The 20,458-nt window shown below is 43.9% G+C and overlaps 1 protein-coding gene across 2 annotated transcripts in view; it reads left to right on the forward strand.

Moving 5' to 3' along the window:
- The window catches only part of RETREG1 (reticulophagy regulator 1), a 110,682-nt gene that overhangs the window by 14,499 nt on the left and 75,725 nt on the right, over window positions 1–20,458 (forward strand). The window contains exon 2 of one of the 2 annotated variants that reach the window (XM_039842752.1): window positions 19,299–19,405. The exons of the other annotated variant lie outside the window; for it this stretch is intronic. Within the exon in view, the coding sequence (XP_039698686.1) occupies window positions 19,299–19,405 (107 nt within the window). The remainder of the gene's footprint in view (window positions 1–19,298; window positions 19,406–20,458) is intronic. 2 annotated transcript variants of the gene reach the window in all.

Consider the following 20,458-nt stretch of genomic DNA (forward strand, 5'->3'; position numbering starts at 1 on the left):
GTGTTGCATGCACTCAGTGTTTTAAAAAATTCGGGCTTTCATGGGAAATAAATAAAATGTAAAAGTCAGAACCATTGTCCATTGTCCATTGTCCAGATATCCATTGGAACAGTACAGTTTAGGGTCCACGGTGCACAAAGCTGCACCTCTCCAGCATCCAGAGAGGGGCATTCTGCCACAAGTCCAAAGACGGCCTCGCGGGCCCTTGTCTGGGGCTCAGTAGCTCATGCGTTGCATAGAATCCCAGCTCATCTTTGTAGGAGGTGGGGAGACCACTCACAAGCTGGAGGAGGCCATCATATGAACCCCCTGCAGTGCGTGCCTCACTCCGCACGGGTGTATCTTCAGGTACTGACTGGAGTATGGAAACCTTACTTTATTAATTCACCTTTTCCGGAATGAATATGTATTTATTTAGTTTACCTTTTGAATTTAACTTCCAAATACCTTCTGGGTAAATTCAAAACAACTTGCATTGTTATGTTGTGGAGAACATCAGAAAGTTTTAGTGACTTTATCATTATAGTTTATGCAAAATGATACATTAAACTCTTAACCTTTTAAAACAATATCTAAATATTTAAAGAGATTTAACAATACAATTTCACTTTTGGCTCAAGTTCTACATTTATTAAAATAGATTTTTAAATATATTCCAGGTGGAAATGGAAAATATGATTTAAAAACGACTTCTCTGCTTTATTAATTTATGAGTATTCATGAATACTAGCTTTCATTTATCAGAATGGAAATTGTTAATGTCCTTTAAGTTTTTTATTTTTAATAATATCACTAAATACAGCTGAGAAGTTCAGCACGCTTGTGTGTTAGGGCCATGTATGACTAAGATAGTGGATTCTGTGTAACGTGCCAACCGTTAGCTCTGATGTTGCCCATGGAATCTCTGCGGTGTGTGGGTTTTGCCTGGTGCAGACGGGGGATGGCCTAAGGCTTACAAGCCCATGATCGTCCCGTGTCTATGGCATTCAAGAGTATGGCTGTTAGCAAAAGAACCATTCTTGGGCTGCAGCCCCCAGCATGTCGTGATGATCTTTGGCTCTGGTCCAGGAAACTTCCAGATGCCTCGAAAGAAACCCGGACAGACATCCTGTCAAGTTGGCGTGGCTTTTGCTGTGAGCACGGCTTCTTAGGCGTGAAGGCGGCTACATCGCTACTGCTCCTCTGGCGACGAGGATGCATGAGTTGCCGGGGGACCATCTTCTTTGAGCTGACCAACCACATCATTGCAACAGGGCTTTAGCACATTGCCGCTTAGGAGAGCCAGACTGACATCCAATAGCTAACGAGAAGCCAGGTCTTCCCGTAAAGAGATGAACATTGATCTAAGCCAAGGTCCAAGGGCCATCTGTGTTCTCAGTTGCTTCCCAAAGGGTCTTCGAATATTGTGTAGAAATTTTCATGCTCCTCCATACATTTTTTTCCCTCATTTTGGCAAGCTTTTGCTGTTATAATAGGGTGTTATACTAGGATTTCATGATTAACGATTATGCTAATTACATGCATCATTATTTAATTACGTGAATTGACTCATTCATTCAACAGATACTGAATGAGAAACAATGCAGAACATATTTATTGAGCACCTGGTATTGGCCAGGCAGTGACCTAGTGCTGAGGTGACATCGGTGAATAAGAGAAAGTGGACCCTTTCCTCATGCAGCTTGTAATCTGCGTCAGGAAATGATAAACAAACAGACAAGCAAATAAATATACAAGTAGGAATCAAGATGAGTTCTATGACAGGAAAAAACCATACTCAGGGAAGGCAGTGGAGTGGCCTAATTTGATTCCAGGCTGCCAGGGAGACTGATTCTCAGCGCAGTGTGGCCGCCAAGTGTGACAACTGTCTGCAGGATGGCGACTTGACTCAGTCTTGTGCCTTTGACAAACTGTTGAAAACAAATGCTTTTTACCAAAGAACGGAACTGATCAGAATACCAGTTCCTTTTGGGTGTGGCAGACTTGAAGTTCTGATGGAGCTGACTCTGTGGTTGGGGTTATCTGTGACTAACCGAGGGCGTTTCTCTGTCATTTGCCAGCAGTTTTCACCTCTCATTCGCTTCTTACCTGGCTGCACCACCAGCTTATTATGATTGAAGTGTAGATCCTGTTCTGTTCTCGGCTCAGGTGCCTGCCGACTCTGTTTGTGGCCGAACTGAGGCATTTGTTTTCTTGTTGGTGTTTAACACCAAATGCTGTACGTAGAGAAACTGAATCGCTCATCGGGAGAGCTTAATGAGAAACTGCCATCTTTCCTTATTACCTCTTCTTTATTCTTCTTCCCCGCAGTGTTTGTTACGGGCATTGTCTGTCTCGTTTGGAGAGTTAATATGGCCCTGGAAATCTCAGGTGGAATTATCAGGAGAGGTGTATGTTTTCCGTGGGACCTCGGTAAGGGACGGCTTCGTCTCTCTTGTTTAATTAGAGGAGGTTGTTAGGGTTGTTTTACCACAGCGCACTGGCCACGTGGGCACAGAGGGGACCGGAATGAATAAACGGCTGGGTCAAGGTTGCTCCTTCTAGCACACCCAGCTGGGTGTTTAAACTGTACGTTTTGAAGGGGGTGGCTCTGTCCCCTGCCATCACCAATCAGTCACCATCAACACTTCCAATCACCATTTCTCTTGTCCTCCTTTTTGGCACACAGTGAAAAGCATTAAGAACAAACAAACCTCCCCCTAGAGTCACCTTAACGAGCCAGGGTGGTACTGCCGTTCAGATCATTCTCGGGGTCCTCGGGGGCAGCTTGGACTAGTCTCCAGTGACATTCACCGTTCCACTCACTCGTTTACTGTGTGTGATTGATAGGCTCTTTTCATATTAAGAAGACGTGGAAACGTTCTCCGTGTCATCAGAGCCTCCCCCTGATGAAGTGTCAGCTTCCCGGCCTTGGTCTTCTCAGAGCCAAATTTGTGGCTGTCTTCTTGCATCTCAGCTCACGGCCTGAATTCTTGTGGGCCAACCTCAGACATGAGTCATTTTGTTCCTTTGGTTTATTTTCCCTTTGCCAATTTCCTTATATTTTTGTGCATATTCTGTACTATCGTAGATATTTAAGCTCTCGCCATTGCTTTTTGGACTGAGCTATAGTAGAAATAAATGCTCACAGAAGCAGGCAGGTATATGCACGTGTGCATACGTGTGCCTGCATGTGTGTGTGTGTGTGCGCGTGTGTGCACGCATGCCTGTGATCAGGGAGGAGGGGTTTTGGAATGAGGTGAACTAGTCACAAAATGTAGAAGCAGACGTTAAAATATTGTTTTAGATAAAAAATAACTTTATAGCCGTAGGAAGCTTGATTTATAAATTAACTCGCACTGCAGGATCCAGGTTCAACTCATCTGCCTGAAAAGGTTTGAAGCGAGAGGGCGTTTTCGTCACAGCGATCGCGAGCTCTCACACGCGCGTGCGCACACTCCCTCCACCTGAGCGGACGAGATAACCGGCACGCGAGACGGGCTCTGCTCGGCTCGCGCCTCAAACCCTGTTGGGGGGCCCTGGCAGTCCCAAGACCAGGGGCTGAAGTTGAGGGACCTTGAAGAATTGACAGCCATCAAGAGAGATTCAGTCTCATCCCAGGTTCACTCTCAGTTTAGAATGTTCTAGAAAGAGAGAGTGTAAGGCATTTCGAGGACTGAGGTGCATGAGGCAGCCAGCCCTCTCTCCTGCTTGGAATGAGGTGCCCTCACACAGGCATTCTCTCTCTCTCCTCTTTCCTCTCTCTCTCTCTCTCTCTCCTCTTTCCTCTCTCTCTCTTCTCCTCCTTCCTCCCTCCTCCTCCTCTCCTTCCCCCTCTCTCCCTCCCTCTCTCCCTTTCTGTCTTCTTGTTCAGTTGGACCCACAGGACAGAATCAGAACGGGTTTTCCTACCTGGGATGACATAACACAATCTCTGGCCTTGAGGAGGCCCTGCCAATCAAAGTCCAACTGGACAGTGTCCATTGGCATGTGGGCCCAGACTGGATGTTACTGATACATAATCTTGGTGCCCAAATATCTGCCACCACTTTGTCGTGTGCCTCAGAGGTCTGGCCACAGAGGAGCAGGGAGTCGTAGCCCCCCCACGCACCGTGAATGATGAGCCACAGTGTCCCGTTCCATGCCAGCAGCTAGGACATCCACTGGACACATCACAAACGCCTTTTTTTATTTTTTTTTCTTAAAAGTTTTGAAAACATTTCCTACCCTGTTAGTCAGGACAGTTGCACCAAGTAGGAGTATAATTCCTGGCTTTGAATTTCCTATTCCAGTGTCGCCTTTTCTAGGGGCAGTCATCGCTGTCCTGCTACTTAAGTGTAGCTACAGAAGCTACAATGACCAGAGTCCACATCCAGCTCCGCGCCCTCTGTGGTTTGGGGGCACATTTTGGCATGAATGAGGTAAAAGTCGGCGACGCGTTCCTAGGATCACTACTGGTTGATGATCCCGATGTTAAGAGCACGTCTGTGTGGGGAGGCTTCGCTTTCGTGCCTGAGAGGGGTGTGCTCATAAATGGGGTGACCCTTGGATCAGCTCTTCTGGGCAGCACAGCTTCAGTGCACTGGTCAAGGACTTTGGCCTTCAGATAAAGGGTCCTCCCAGGACGACAGAATTACTTAATTCAGTGCTCAGTCTGTTTTATGTTTTGGACATTTGAAGCAAACTGGACAGTTGCTTCTCTGTGCCGTGCGATCATGGATTTTTATTAGGGTGACCATATATTTTATGGTCCGAAGCTAAGTATGCCGGGCAAGGTATAAGTCAGGGTACCGGGGTCTCTCTGATCTTAGGGAATTGGTTCGTTCTTATCTGCATGTTTCTTAAAGTTTGTCTGGATAAGTCAGCCTTGGTCTCTAAGCAGCCCAAGGGAACGTCTGCCTTTGTAGCAGGAGTTTGGAGGAGACGGGCTGGGTCCTCAGCTCCGTGGGGCCGACAGGGCCGAGTGCAGGGCTTATGAACCTTGACATGGAAGGAGACCGGGGAGCAGGCAGTTCAGTCCCGATACTTGGCCCGCAGGGTGTAGAAGCCTCAGTCCTAGTTCTGGAGCCTCATGGTCTCAGAAGGGAGGGCAGGGTCTGGGCTGTGTGACATCTGGTTGCTGAGCCCGGGATCTTGACAGGGAATGGTCAGTCCAGGAAGCCTGTCTCTATGTGGCCATGATCCTGGGCAGTGGGTTATTATGGTGTGACCAAGAGTCACTCAGCTGGAAAGGGATTGGCTGGAGCGAGAGAGGCAGAGCCCTGGCCAGGCTTCCCCAGTGGGGAGAGGGGGCAGGGGAGGGGTGGGCTGGAGAACCAGGCTGACCAACAGGACAGAACCAAGGTGAGGCCGGTGTCACGTGGAGGCACGGGGGCTAAAGTCCAGTTCTTGGGGTTCTCAGAGTGAAGGAGATGGAGGAACCAGGGCGTCATCTTTAGCTGCGGCAACGCCATCGGTCTCAACTGCAGGGTGGCTGGATTTCTTTTCGGGACGCTGGACAGGGCCAGGTGCATTGGAATGGGCTCCTGAGCAGAATCCAAGGACTGGAGCTGATGAGCGTTGACCACAACCGAATGGGCATTTCCAAGGCAGGAGCCAACAGAACAGTTGCGACGTCGGCTCTGCCCTCTACAGCAGTGTGACGCTTTTGATCGGTGGGTTAAAGCAGATGCCAAGGGCTCATGGCACAGTGGACCTGCGGTCAAGAAGAAGCGACTCTTGCAGTTAGAGGCTGTGCGATTTTAGATAAGTTGCTCCAACCGAATCTTCTAATGAATATGTAATTTCCATATGTCTACCTTCATCGAGTTGTGTAGGAGCCTTAAATGGGGAGGAGGCATGAACATCCCCCGCGCGTGCTAGGGCCTCGCTACACATCAGCCCATTCCTTTCTCGGGTGACCCACAAAGGTTCGTCGAATTCATTAGTGCGTGTCTGCTGCCCCACCCGCGCCGCCCCCAGAGCGGCCCTAGGTGATGTCTCCAGCACCCGCCACTGCGCCTTGCGCGTATTTATTTATGAAGCAAGAGGCCGCAGAGTACAGCTGGATGTGTGGATCAGCCGCGTGGCGGGCCTTCCGGTTTACCGCTCAGGGACTCGGAGTGTTTGACGGAAACGGCCTGTGGGAGGCGCAGTCCAGTGCTGGCTGCGGACATGTGGATGCCTGCGCTTCACCCTCAGGGCTGAGGGTGCCGCTCCCCCGGCTCTGGAAGGTACCTCAGGTAATTCCGATGGTCAGCCAGTGTGAGGCGAGACTTACCTAGCCAGTGCCTCACCTTGCAGATGAAAACTCTGAGGCACAGAGGACAACGTGGCGGTGCTTCTCACCGACCATGCTGGCCTCTCCGTGCAGCTGTGATTTGGGCCAAAATTCAAAGTAGAGAAGGTGCCGCTGGGCAGGCACGTAGTGTGTTCCATTGCCGTTTATCCGAAAACCCAGATAAACCAGCTGGACTGCTCACGGCAACAGCTCCCTGACCTCCATGTATTTATTTTTTTCCTTCTGTGCTTCTCAGTTTCTCTGTCCCTTTTACTGTCCCCTCTTTCTTCCTTTCGTCCCTCTGACCTCGCTGGCCCGCCTGCCACATTGCAGTGTGTGACTTAGATTGGATCTTTTCTCTTCTTTAACTCCTTTCTGTGAGTGAATCTGGTAGTTAGTATTTCGCCTGCTGGTAACTCAGCCGGAGTGGGCCGTGAGGTTGACTCCCCGTCCCACTTGGAGGCCCCCTGCTCCTGAGCTGCAGGGACTACTACCTCTGGGAGGAGTCACCGGGCGCTATGGATAGATGGGTGTCACACACCAGGTGGAGCTAAGGCCCCCATTGCACTGCCCTCTGCTCCTGCCTCGACTTGCCTTTGGCTCGTCTCAGATCTCGAGGCGAAGCAGCACCAGAGCGGGCTGATTTTTGCTTTGCCTCGACCTCAGATGGACTTGATTCCACGCCAGCCATGCCCTTGGCTTCTCCCACTCTCAGGGTTCAAGAACGCAGACTTCCTGCTGCTGTCCCCGCTGCCTTGTGGATTCTCCACTGAGCTTTGCTGAGCCGGCACATTCCCCGAATTCACTGGGTTGTCACCACTGGTTTCTGCCAGAAGCACCCTGGCTCCCTCCTCCACGGCATGGACGCTGTCTGATGGCTAACGTGCAGTGTTTCCCTGCCTGTGGGTGCCTTCCAAAACTTCTCATCTCCCTGTACAAGGAAGCTCACGCTTTTATTTTTTCTTCATATTTCTCTCCTCTCTCGCTTCTGATTCACTTTTTTGGTCGTCACAATTAAAGAAATACTTCTCTAGGAAAAAAAAAAGGCTACTGAGTTTAATCTCCCATTAGTAATTAATTGAGTCAATACTTTATCTCGCTCCATTTTATGATTACCCTCTTCTTTCCAAATTATTTAAAACTGCATATTTTGTAATTTTTAAGAAAGTTAACCCTCTTCTCTCGAACATTTATACATGTTTAAACATGTCTGAAATTTAGATGCTTTTTATAATGCAGAGGGTCACAGTTTATTTGCATCATTTTTTCCCCTTAATGGTACATAATTTAGTTTCATTTAACATCTTCAGTCAATATTTTTACAGGATATGTATAAAAGACCGGGGAAATTAAAGCCAATTTTAGTTAAGATTCCAAATTTTGTGCTAAAAAGGTAGATGGCTGCCAGTACACCAAACTCTTGAGAAGGTAACAGAATTATTTTCCAGCAAAATGTGTGATCTGCACTTTGAATAATGTTGGGTAAATCATTATATCTTACGCGGCTCATCTTTTACGATTAGAACCACTGCAATATTAAATACAGCCAGCTACATAAGGGCCTCTATCTAGGCAAAGTCGATGGTTATATGTATTTCAGTGAAGAAAAATGGAATCCCTTTTTTGGATCTCTGTTTCGAAAGATTTACAAAGCAAATATTACAGATTAATTCCCACATCAGAACTACAGATGTGGTTGCTTTTGTCCACAGGTTTTCTTTATTTGGAGACAAAAAAAAAAAAATGTGTACTTTAGCCATTGATATCATGCATTTCATAGTACGAAGCAGGTTTTGCTTTACCCAGAAATTAGGGTTAGGTTTTTACACCTGGGATGAATTAAATATTGTCCTTTTCATCCATTACCGAAGAAGTTGTTTTCTGTTTATTTTTGCGAATTATCCCTTTCTTTGCTTTATAAAAAGTAGATCCCATTGAGCCACTTAGTTTGGCCTTGTGGAACTCATCATGAAGTAATGAAAATGTTAGTTAGGTTTTCCTTGTCAAATGGAAGCGCCACTATTTAAAAAATTCTTTTAGAGATTTGTAGTTAGCCACTGAGTGGAGTTCTACAGAAGGTTGCCCTAATGCCTTCATCTCCTGTTTCATCATGTCAGTTGTCCACACAGCCCAGTGCCTGGCCAGCCTGGCCTCTTTGCTGGGACCTCCTCCATGGCCAGGCTGAGCAGGCATCCCCAGGGCCCCACGTATATGTGGACATCAACGTGCTGGAAGATGGACACAGAGACAAGGCAAAGCTGTGGGCCTTCATGATCGTGCGCGGAAAGCCAAGAGTGGTTGGTCCCCAGCCTGTCATTTTCCTGTGAAGCATCTTCACGGAGCGAGTGCCCAGCTCCGACATGCGTGCCTCATGAGCAGCACGTACAGGCTAATTAGACAGTAGTCAAAGCCCATGATTCGATAGGAGAATTTTCTATATAAAATCATGACGCATTCTGAAATGGACATGATTTGGGGATTTCCCGGCCTTCTCTATTTTTTTTTTTTTTTTTACCTTTGGTACAGGGTTGACCCTCACAGTCTTTCAAGCTCTCTCTGGATCTCTCCCTGTTTTCCTTAGACTCTCTTTTGTCTCTGAGCACAGGGACTGAGTCTTATTTTTTAGCTGATGACTCCAGATGACTGAGCAGAGACTAGTCCTATAAACCATCCCAACAGTACCAAGTAGGCTATGGCAGTCAGCTTGAAAATTAGATTAAAATTCGAAATTCTGTAACCAAACCAGAGAATGAAAGAGAAGAAAGTACAGAAGAAATGAAAAGCAGGGAGAAAAAAGCAAATAGACAAATTTATTATCTAACATAAAGATGAATCAGAAATGATACTATACAGACGTGACTAGAAATCATCCTTGAGCTGTAATAATCACAAGCTCAACATGAGTCAACTGGGTAACACGGTATTTTTTCAAAGCAATCATCATATTGAGATGTAGAAATTGGACACAACTTGCTAAAAGTACACATAGTGATTTGCAGAACTTTTCCAGTAGCAGCTAAGCCGTGCAATATGCCTTTATAAGACAAACGGCTATTTTTATATACATATAATTTTATATACAGTCAGCCCTCTGTATCCATAGGTTCTGAATTCACAAATTCAACCAACCACAGATGGAAATATTCATAAAAAAATGTTACGTTATTGCTAACGTGACTATGAAGTTAGGCTTAATGGTTGCATCTGTATTGAACATTTACAGACTTTTTTTCTTGTCATTATTATCTAAACAATACATTATAACAACTATTTACGTAGCATTTACATTGTGTCAGGATTATAAGTAATCTAGAAATGATTTAAAGTACAGGAAGGATGTGCGTAGGTTATTTGCAGATGCTGTGCCATTTTATATAAGGAGCTTGACACTCATGGATTTTGGTCTTGGAATGAATCCCTTGTGGATACTGAGGGATGACTATATTTACAATATTATATTTATATATAATTTTGTATATTTACATATAGCACATAATTGTCATGTGTAATGTTTACCTATCATGATGTGCATATGTATATCATAGTTGTCATATATAATGCCTGCCTTTCTTGGTTTTCAAAATCTGGAGTATATTTTGTCAGATAAAAGTTATGCATTATGTCAGCTAAAATAAGTAACTATTTCAGTAAACAGAAATATTTTAAAAGATGCAGTATTTTATTTTCTTTAATTGGTTATGAAAATCTACAGGCGGGTGTTTGTGACAGCTGGAGATGTAGGGATGGGCAGTGCTTCTCATGGTCTCCGTTCTGGGATCCATCGATGCAGCCACAGGTCCCCAGGCTAATTCGGATAAAGACAAGGATCAGTGACCTTTTATATTGAACTAAAAACTACTTTAAGGAGAAAAATATCCTTATCGCTCACTCATGGGGACCTCACCTCCAAGATACAGTGAGGGCAGAGCCGGCTGAATGAGCGAGAGGCCAGTATAGTCGCACAGAGCCGGGTGTTCAGAAGGCCGTGTACTTGGGATTAATACTCAGAGGTTGCTGTCTTGCAGTTCTTACTGTGTTCACCTTTGAATTTGTGTTTCGTAAGTGCAGTGTGACAGGACGATGGAGCATGTGCCGCGGGCCTCAGCTTATGTGTGGTCCTACCTCCCCAGGGTGGGGTTCTTGACACCCTGTCCCTGCCACTTGGTGTCAGTTCTGCCCAGCCTTCCCTTCCCCACCCCACCCTGCGTGGCTGCCCAGGGTCTTCTGCCCAGGGCAGTGGCTGGGTTGTATCATTGTTGGAGGCTTGTGTTCCACTGTGACCATCTGTCTTTCTTCAGGGCCAGAGCACAGGTGTGAGAAGGATTTTCCTCAGTTACATGCCTAGTAGCTGCAAGACATAGTGGTCGCCTACTTTTGTCCCCACTGGCAGTACCTTGGGTGCATTGAAAGGCAACTGGACAGGGCCCTCAAACCCACCCTAGGTCAAGGTCCTGAATGTCCCTGGAATGGAGATTCCAGTATCTTGGGGACCTTCCATTAGTCATGCATTGGGGCTATAAACTGGTGGGATGAGAATATTGACTTCACCCTCAGCGAGGTCTCTGCGAAAATCATGTAGCCCCCTGAGAGTGGTGCATATCCACAGATCCCCTCTCTTCAAAGTCTGCCGTCACTCTGCTTCTCTTGGTTTCCTGGGCATTCTGCATTTTGACCACAACCTGTCTCTTAATAATTATTCTGCAGCATTCAAGAATCCTCTGACCACAGTGCGTGGCCATCTTTGCCTACAAATTCCTCCATGGGTGAGTTGGTCACTGAGAGTTTTCTGTGAATTCGGTGAATGGGCAGATAGCAAAGTCACCCTGAGGCTTGGATCAGGCTGTGCCGTGTGATGCTCTTTGGCAGGTTCTGATGGTGTTTAGCTCTTCCACTGAGAACTGCTCCTTACCACAGAGTAATTCTCAGCCTCAAACCAAGCCGATCAACACTTGTAGCAGACACTCAGACCTTAGGGATGCAGTGGGTTTCAGCCAGGTGTTTAAGAACATCTCAGCTTATGTCCTTGTGGATGAGGCGAAGTAATATGGAAGAGAGTAAAGCAGCAAACTGGATATTCCGCGTATTCACAGAGCGCTGGTTCATAAATCCAGCTCAGCCTGGGAGCAGCTGCTGGTGGGGAATGGTGGACGTCCGGTCCTGATGGATCTCTTTGATCCGTTGTGTGGATGGGGACTCATGACATGCAGGTACCAAACGTGCAGGGGTCATGAGCCCAGACGAGAGAACAGATGCGATCGATGGCACCATTAAGGTCTGTAGCTTTGAACAACGGGCTGTGCTAAACAGGAACAAATTTCATAAGACACACTTAGATTAAAAAATTGCGTCTGAAAAATAGAATTTTAAGGGTTTTCACTGCCTGTAAATTCCAAATAAGCCAGCATGCTGACAGAGCTATTCCAAAAAAGGCTGTGACCAGATAAGTTGAAAATTTATGAGCTCGCCAAATCCTGCACATACATTTTTAGAGCAGTTTTATCCATAATCACCCCAAATTGGAAGCAACCATGATATCTTTCAGTAGGTGAAGAGATAAACATGGTACACCATACAATGGAATAGTATTGAGAAATCAAAAGAAATGAACTATCAAACCATGAAAAGACACAAAGGAAACTTAAATAAAAATACTGCTAAGTGAAAGAAGCCTATCTGAAAAAGCTACTTGCTGTGTGATTCCCACTGTATGACATTCCGGAAGAGGCAAAACTTTGGAGGCAGTGAGAACATCATTGGTTAGCAAGGTTTGGGGGAGAGAGGGAGGGATGAACAGGCAGACCACAGCGGGTTTTTAGGGCAGCGAAAATACTCTGTGTGATACTGTCATGGTGGATACATGACCGTGCATTTGTCAGAACCCATAGAATGTATAACACGGTGCGTGAACCCTAATGAGAACTTGGACTTTAGTTATAATAGTTATAACGTATCAGATGGGTTCATCAGCTGTGACAACGATCTCACTGATACAGGATGGCAATGTGAGGGGAAAGTGGCAGGGGAAAGGAGATCCCTGGGAACTCTCTGTACTGTCTGCTTAATTTCTCAGTAAACCTCAAACTGCTCTAAAAAAGAGTCTACTAATTTTTTCAAAAAGGCAGTATAAGGAGTCCAGAACAGAGGCATTTGAGGTCCCTCGTAGTTCTCCTGCTCTGTAGGGACCAAGTGACGGGTGGGAGCGTTTGGTATGAAAAGAGTCACACCTGGAGACCGGCCGGAGGAGGGGTGGGTCGCCTCGGGAAAGGCGAAGGGACCAGAGACGTTCGTCCTGAAGAGGATGATGATGCTTCAGGAGGGCCTGAACATAATCCCCAGTTTCTGCCACTCCCGTGGTGACCGCTAGTGTCTTGGAGGAGCACTCCTGGAATCTCTTTTAAGTCGGTTTGGCACACGCGAGTAGACACACTCGCAAATTGGTGACAATCCTTCCAGCTATTGCCATGTGACGACAGGCGGAGAGGCAGAACCTCGTGTCTGGGAGATACTTAGCGGAAGATGATGAGCGGAGCGGGAAGAGCTGGTGTAGAGCCGAGCCGTCCGGATTCACATCTCGGTTCCACCTCCCCTTGGTCTTGGGGCCTTAAACTCTCTTTCCTCATCTGCAAAATGGGCACGATGGTAGGCACGCCCTCACGGGATTGTTACGAGTGTTAAACGAGTGAATACATACGCACTTCTTGGAACCATGCTCACGCTCACCAAACGGCAGCTATTTTATTCGTCCACGAGTTGGCTCTGGAGAGCAGAACTAGTACCCCTGGGTCCCGAGGCAAACTGGAAGGGCACAGCTTCCTGCCTTCATGTCCTGGCCGCCTAACTCTTGCAGCTCCCTTTGCTTATCCCGTTCCCCAACCTGGAATGCATTCAGTCTTTCCCCCTGGCAAAGTCTGACTTCTCCGGGATGGCAGAGCTTAAAGGCCACCTTCTCTGGAGCGCTCTGCCTCCTTAGGCACCTGTCAGCTCTCTTTTTCTGCTCCTGCAGCATTCTGAACGGGACTGCGGTGAAGCGCGGTTGTTTACTTGTCTGCTTCCCGCTCCGCTGGGCTGGCTGGGATCCGGTCATCCGTGCACTCCCCGCAGCTAGCCCAGCGTCTGGCTGACAGTCCTTACAAAATGAAAACAGTTTTCCCTCCCCCAGTAATAATAGGATACTGCAGGAAATCGGATGCCGTGAGAAAGGGTGAGCTTCCTGACAGGAGACGTATTTCAGTGGAGGTGGGCGATGCTAACTGAGAGAATTCAGAGAGCAGATGAACGGATGGCATTTCTCCGAGTGGAGCTACGGAGCGCTGGCATCAGAACGCGGAGGCCAGCAGACAGGGATTTTTTGGATGTCCTTTAAGACAGTTTTCCTATAAAGAAAAGACTGATTGGAAATGACTTAACTAGTTTTTAGAAAATAAATTTTGATTTAGTAAGGTCATACATTCAAAACTCATTTTTATTCTTCGCGCTTTGAATTTTAGCTAATGTAACCTATTTCGTTTATAAATCTAGGAAATTTTAACAACCATTTCCGAGATAGTCTTTGGTGAATGATTGGTTTCATTAAAAAATTTCGTGGCATTCTTTTAAACATTTTAAATACATTTGTAAATTTTATATATTTCTCTGTCCTTTTAAATATTTCATCATCCAAGATGACTAAGGCTATACCAAAGGGGTTTGGGAGCCAACCTGAATAAGTGCCCACCAGCCAAGATGGGTCACTTGGGATCAATAGGGACAACGCTACAGTAGACTGAAGCACCTCAAATATGTTCATAATAACATGAAACAAACAAAAAAAGGATGAGGAAAACCAACTTTTGGAGAATACTATGGAATTGCCCATTCTCTTGAAAGCTGGTAAATAAAGAGAAAGAATTAACTAGTGACCTGCTTCTCCTGTGAGATCCATCTCTCACAGTAATCAGACATCGAAGAGTGGATGTTTCTCTTTGTAGATGTGATCCAGCTAACACCTGAAGCAAGAATAAAGGGCCACCATCCTCCTGTGTCTCCTGAGGAATGAATGGCCAGGCAGTCATCATCAGTGACTGCTAATATCACAAAAATATCGTTACCAGACACCCAGAGAGTATGTGCCCCTGATAGAAATACACACCACCACCACCTATCATGTGATTTTACAGGAAAAAGAAAAACAAACCAATCTGGTCAAGCCTCTAGATCCAGCTACCAGTTTTTACAGTCTGCACAAAGGATAGAGGAAAAAGCTAAACTAAACCACAGGATAAAGTGAGTGATTCTTAGAGTCTGGAAAACTTTACTAGGCAAATAAGTCTGTTTCTTCCACAAAAAATTTCAAGCAGACAAAAAAAAAAAAAGAGAGAGACAGTTGTAGGAGATCTGCAAATTATGGAAACTGAAAACACATCTTTCAATTTCAATGTATGACTTTTTCAGATCCTGTTTCAAACAGTCTTTGTGTGCGTGTGTATCCATGTGTGCGTGTGTAAGCAAAAGGTGATTGGGGAAATGTGAATGCTGACAGATACCTGATGACATTAAGGAATTAAAACAATTTTTTAAGGAATGATAGCAGTTTTGTTATTAGGTTAAAATGTCTTTTTTTTGGAAGATAAATGTTAATATTTGAAAATTAAATGATATGATGTGTGGGATTTGCTTCAAATAATCTTGGGTGCGGGATGGGGAATGGAGGGTGGAGTTTAGTATGTGGGAATATAGAAAAAACCACATTGGCCACGAATGGAGAATTGCGGAGGCTAGGTTTATTATACCTTAGCTCTCTCTTTTTGTATATTTTTGAAGTTTACTAAAGTAGCGGTTTAAAAAAAATAATCGGACAACCCAAGCTTTCCCAAATGTTAGGCAATTTCTGTAAAATGAATAAATTAAACCTAAAATATTTCTAATATTTATAATATTTCAAATCACAAGTCTAAATTGTACAACTACTCATTTTATATTGGAGCCATGAGATGAATCATCTTAGATAGTATAAATAATTAAAATAACTGTGCACAGGTTTTTCAAAATACAGATGATTAACATTAGGGATTTATTTCTCAGGCATTTCTCTACTTAATTCTTGTCATTCAAAAATGCTAACCTACCAAGGAAACAATTAAGCGATCCCGTGCAATTTTGGCATTACCATCCCAAGCCATGGTGGAGGTTGCCTTCTCATCTGGCTGAGGATTCTTAATGACCCATGAGACCCTTGGCCAAGATGGCAGTTGGACCCTTGCCCAGGACACACAGGAGCATCCTCAGTGCTCTTTGGAGTTGCTATGGCAATGCTCTTCAAATGAAGTTTTCTGGAAGCTAGGGCTGTGGGTTGAAGCCTTGTCATTACCTAATTTTTCTATTCCTGGAAGATTGTAGCTTCCACTAAAAGAATAACTAATGACCTTCACTGCGTTAGATGCTTTGCATTTCTTTGATTTTTTTTTAACTGAAGTGCCTTCTTCCTGGTTAGCTCTAAAGACCTTTATCCTTGAGGGAACTTTCTCTATCTCCTAGGGCTTGCCTGACTACGCAAAGAAGGCCATTCTAATGAAACACACTAATCTAACGTTTGCAGCTCCCCCCTGATGCTGTGTGGGTCAAACTGTGAGTGACGACTCATTTGTGAGTCACTTTAGTGCGTCACAGTCAGCATTTAAAAATATAACAGAATCGAATGGAAATTATCCGAAGGCATTACAGATTGTAAGGAAAAATATTATTTTTTGAAATTTTGGTTTTATTTGTATGTATTTAGATGTAAATGAATTTCTTACTGTGGGTCACCATCAAAAATTTCGAAAACTGCTACTTGACTATGATGTGGGGAACACTGCGAGGGCCTGACACACAGAAAATAGCAAGAATTAACCAAAGAGAAAATAAATGCCCCAAACAACCTTGATTAAAACAAACATAGGAGCTCAAAAAATAGAGTAAGCAGTGGTTGCTTAGTGGAGGAAAAATTACTATTACTGAAGACATGGATATTGGCATTATGGGTTGTCTTTTATGTTTATTCCTTCCCTCTGTGCTTGTTTTTCACCGTTAATTCCCTTTTGGTAGCACAGCGCCTGGCCCAGTGTAAGCAATCCATAAGTAAATATTTACTGACTTCAAATTATACTACAAAGTGACAGTAATCAAAACAGCATGGTACTGGCAGAGAAACAGACACACAGACCAATGGAACAGAATTGAGAGCCCAGAAATATACCCACATATATATGGGCAAATAATTTTTGATGAGCCAGAAACACATAATGGAAAAAAGAAAGCCTCTTCAATAAATGATGCTGGAAAATTGGAAGCCACATGCAAAAGAATGAAACTAGACTGCTATCTGTGACCATACACCAAAATTAGCTCAAAATGGATCAAAGACCTAAATATAAGACCTGAAACAATAAATTGCATCGAAGAAAACATAGATACTAAACTCATGGACCTTGCATTTAGAGAGGATTTTATGAATTTAACCCCAAAGACAAGGGAAGTAAAAGCAAAAATAAACAAATGGGACTATATCAAACTAAAAAGCTTCTGCACAGCAAAAGAAGTCATCAGCAAAACAAAGAGGCAAGCAACTAAATGGGAAAAGATGTTTGCAAAGACGCTCAACTTCACTAGGTATTAGAGAAATGGAAATCAAAACCACAATGAGATACCACCTCACACCTGTTAAAATGGCTATTATCAATAGGACAAGTAATAACAAGTGTTGGAGAGGCTGTGGGGGAAAAAGGAACCCTCATACACTGCTGGTGGGACCGCAGATTGGTACAGCCACTATGGTAAACAGTATGGAGGTTCCTCAAGAAACTAAGAATTGATCTACCATATGACCCAGCAATCCCTCTTCTGGTTATCTAACCCCCCAAATTAAAAACATTTATTTGTAAAGATATATGCACCCCAATGTTCAGTGCAGCATTATTCATGATGGCCAAGACATGGAAATAACCTAGTGTCTTTCAATAGATGACTGGATAGAGAAGACATGGTACATATGTATGATGGAATATTACTCAGCCGTAAAAAGTGAAATATTGCCATTTGCGACATGGTTGAATCTTGAGATAATCATGCTAAGCAAATTAAGTCAGATAGAAAAAGTTACGAACTATATAATTTTACTTGTGTGAGAAATAAAACTGGAAGCATCAAACGAACAAGACAAATGACTCACAGACACAGACAACAGTTTAATGGTTACCAGAGAGAAAAGGGGAGGGGGGAGGTAGAAAAGGGTAGGGGAGGGGGTCAAATATATGGTGACAGAAGGAGATTTGACTTTGGGTGGTGAACACACAATGCAGTATACAGATGATGTGTTATTGAATTGTACACTCGAAACCTATATAATTTTATTAACAAATGTTACTGCAATAAATTTAATTTAAAAAAGGAATGTAAATACTAGTCATTAGACCACCTCTTTCAGAGGATCTGGAAGAGGAGCCTGGGGTGTGGGAATCTGTATTTTAACAAGCTTTCCAGGCAGTCAACCTGGAGGCAGTTGCAGACCAATATTTTAGAAGCACCACCCTGTCCTACCCACTCATTTTACTGGCCAAGGTCGCACACACAGTTAACGTTAGAACCAAAGCCAGCAACGTGGGTTGCCCACCTTCTGGTAGAGGGCTTTACCTGCAACTTCACCAGCATCTCATGCTTACCTCTTCTCACCAAATGCATTGCATGACCTTCCAGTAAACGTCCTGGCCTCCGTGCTTCTTCCCTATCCCACTTCACCCTCTCTGCTGCCCCCAGACATTTTCTTAAACCAGTCATTTCATTTTCCTACTCTGTATCTTTGGCTTTCTCTCTATGGCTGGTGTCGTTAAGATCAAACACCCTAGTATATCCTTCAGGGCCGGCATGCTCTACCCCAGTCTGTTTTCTCAGTGTCTTCTCCCTTTGCCAGTCTCCCATCTCTCCCATTCATCTGTCTCCTCCTGCTGGGGCCACCCCCAGAACACTTGGCATGCGCCGGGCACACTTCACCCTTCCATGACTCTGATCTTGGATCAGCCTCTCTTTTCCTCTGAATTGCATCCATTCTCCCAGACCAAGTTCAGGTGCCACTTCGGTAAATTTTCCTTTGCCTTAATCATTTCTTCTTCTTTGCTCAGGTTCTGTTACAGTGCCTAAGACTCATTTCATTGCCTTGGACTTTGTTAGTTCATTCTGCGTTCATGTCTGATGAGGAAGTAAGTTTCCAGAAGGCAGTATCCATGTGTTCTTTAATTCTCCATATTCTCTACAGTGCCTTGCAATTAGCATTAAATGACTTATTTGTTAAGTTAATTTTTTAATATTAATTGGCATCTTGGACAATTAACTTGTGTAAAATGGGCTTTGACCTCTATATGAATCCTCAAAGCTCCCTGTGACTTTGCCATTCCATTCCTTCATAAGCCTCCCCACCCCACCCCCCCCCAAAAAAAAAAAAAGTACTGTAGGGTTTGTGTGCTGTTCATGATAAAGGTATCTTTTCTTCTATCTGGAGAGGAGGTGGGCAGATATACAAAAGAATAGTGATCTTAAAGCCTTAGCAAATTGGATTCTTAATAACGGCTATTTTTAAGAGGTTGGTAGGGAGGGAGTAGTAGTTACAGAAATGAATATGGCATAAAAGAAAAACGTAAAACAGAGTGACAGCAAGGGTAGGACATCTACTGTAGCTACTCTGCATATCGGAAAACCCTGCAGCTCTGCCTTTTCAGCCCATCATAATTCTGTTTCAGGTCAATTCCATTCTCCATCTGTTAGCAGAGCAGTATTTGGGCCATACCCAAGACAGCACATCCTCCGTCCAAATTAGAGGTTAGAGCAGAAAGCCTAGCACAAAAGTACACACGTTCAAGCACTTTTATTTTGCTGACTTTGGTGCCTATTAAATAACTTTCATGTTGTCACGTTGGGGTAATTGCGAAAAAGTGAAATTGTCAAATGTATTTTTTGTTTCTGTGGCAGAAACCAAACTTAGGTTTTTTTAAAAAAAATAAAAGATAAAAATCCTCAAACTGAAATAATGATTTGTCTGTTTTTGCTGTGATAGGTTCTTTGCATTGACTCCATGGAGAGTGTATCACCTGATTTCCGTCATGTTACTTGGGCGCGTTATTATGCAAATAATAAAGGATATGGTATTGTCTAGAACGAGAGGTAAGAAAACTCAGAATTCATTTTTATAGTTTAATTTTCTAGACCCTGACTGTCTGATCTTTGTGTAGGCACATTAACCGAGAAGTTCTTTGCAAAAGAACAGAAAGCCAGATGATATGGGCATTGACTTTGCTAATTTTAAAGTTGATTAAATATTTATTTATTAAACATGTATTTAATATTCATTTATTAAATATTTATTTAGCTGATGTTGTCCCTAGTCATAGCTACAGCTCTTGGGCAGAGGGTATGTATGTTTGTTTCTCTTTTGGCTCTAAGTGCTGTTGTTAAATCCCATTTTGATATTTAAGTAGGCTGCCATGAGGATAACAGTTAAATAGTACATCCCACATGATGAAACTAGGCCACTGGAAATGGACTAGTTTCTATAAAAAATTTTTTTCTCCCTTAATGGACAAAAATAATTCAGGGCTTAAGAACAATTAGGTAATGGTTAAACAAAATTTAAAAATTAGTCGATGATGAAAAATGAATTCATTTTAAACATTAAGTTTAAAAGTTGCAACTTGAATTATTTTAAAATTTTTCCTAAGGTGTTTCCTGACTAATGTGTCTGTATTATAAATCTGAGTCAAGCTTTCTCATATTCAGCTGGGCCTCTTCTCCCAGGGTTTGAGCTAGTTTTATAAAATGGATAAAAATGCCTCCTTGGAATAATTGAGCCCCATGAACCTAAATGTGGCTAAGATTGATTTGCTTTAAAATAGCTAAGAGGAGGTTACAAAGAGGCGTTTTGATTTCACTAAATGTTACTCCAAATGGAGGGATAATTTTGGTTGGAGTCCATGCTGTTCAATATACATAAGGCCTCCCTAGAGCTCTAGCCCTGGCAGGGGCCTGGGGGCCTCATTGTGTGGGGGGGGCCCTTCTCCTGAACACCAACCCCAAGACCAGGGGTGTAAACTGTTGCAGATTCACCATCGTGGAGTTCTAAGGTGGACTTAAATCTGGTTTAGAGTTTAAGTCTTTGTAGATCTTAAACTAAATCGTGTGTAAACTATTTTTAGAAAGATGGTTTTGCATTGGTGTGTT

This window comes from Pteropus medius, unplaced genomic scaffold (assembly GCF_902729225.1).
Source record: "Pteropus medius unplaced genomic scaffold, Ma_sr-lr_union100, whole genome shotgun sequence".
NCBI lineage: Eukaryota > Metazoa > Chordata > Mammalia > Chiroptera > Pteropodidae > Pteropus > Pteropus medius.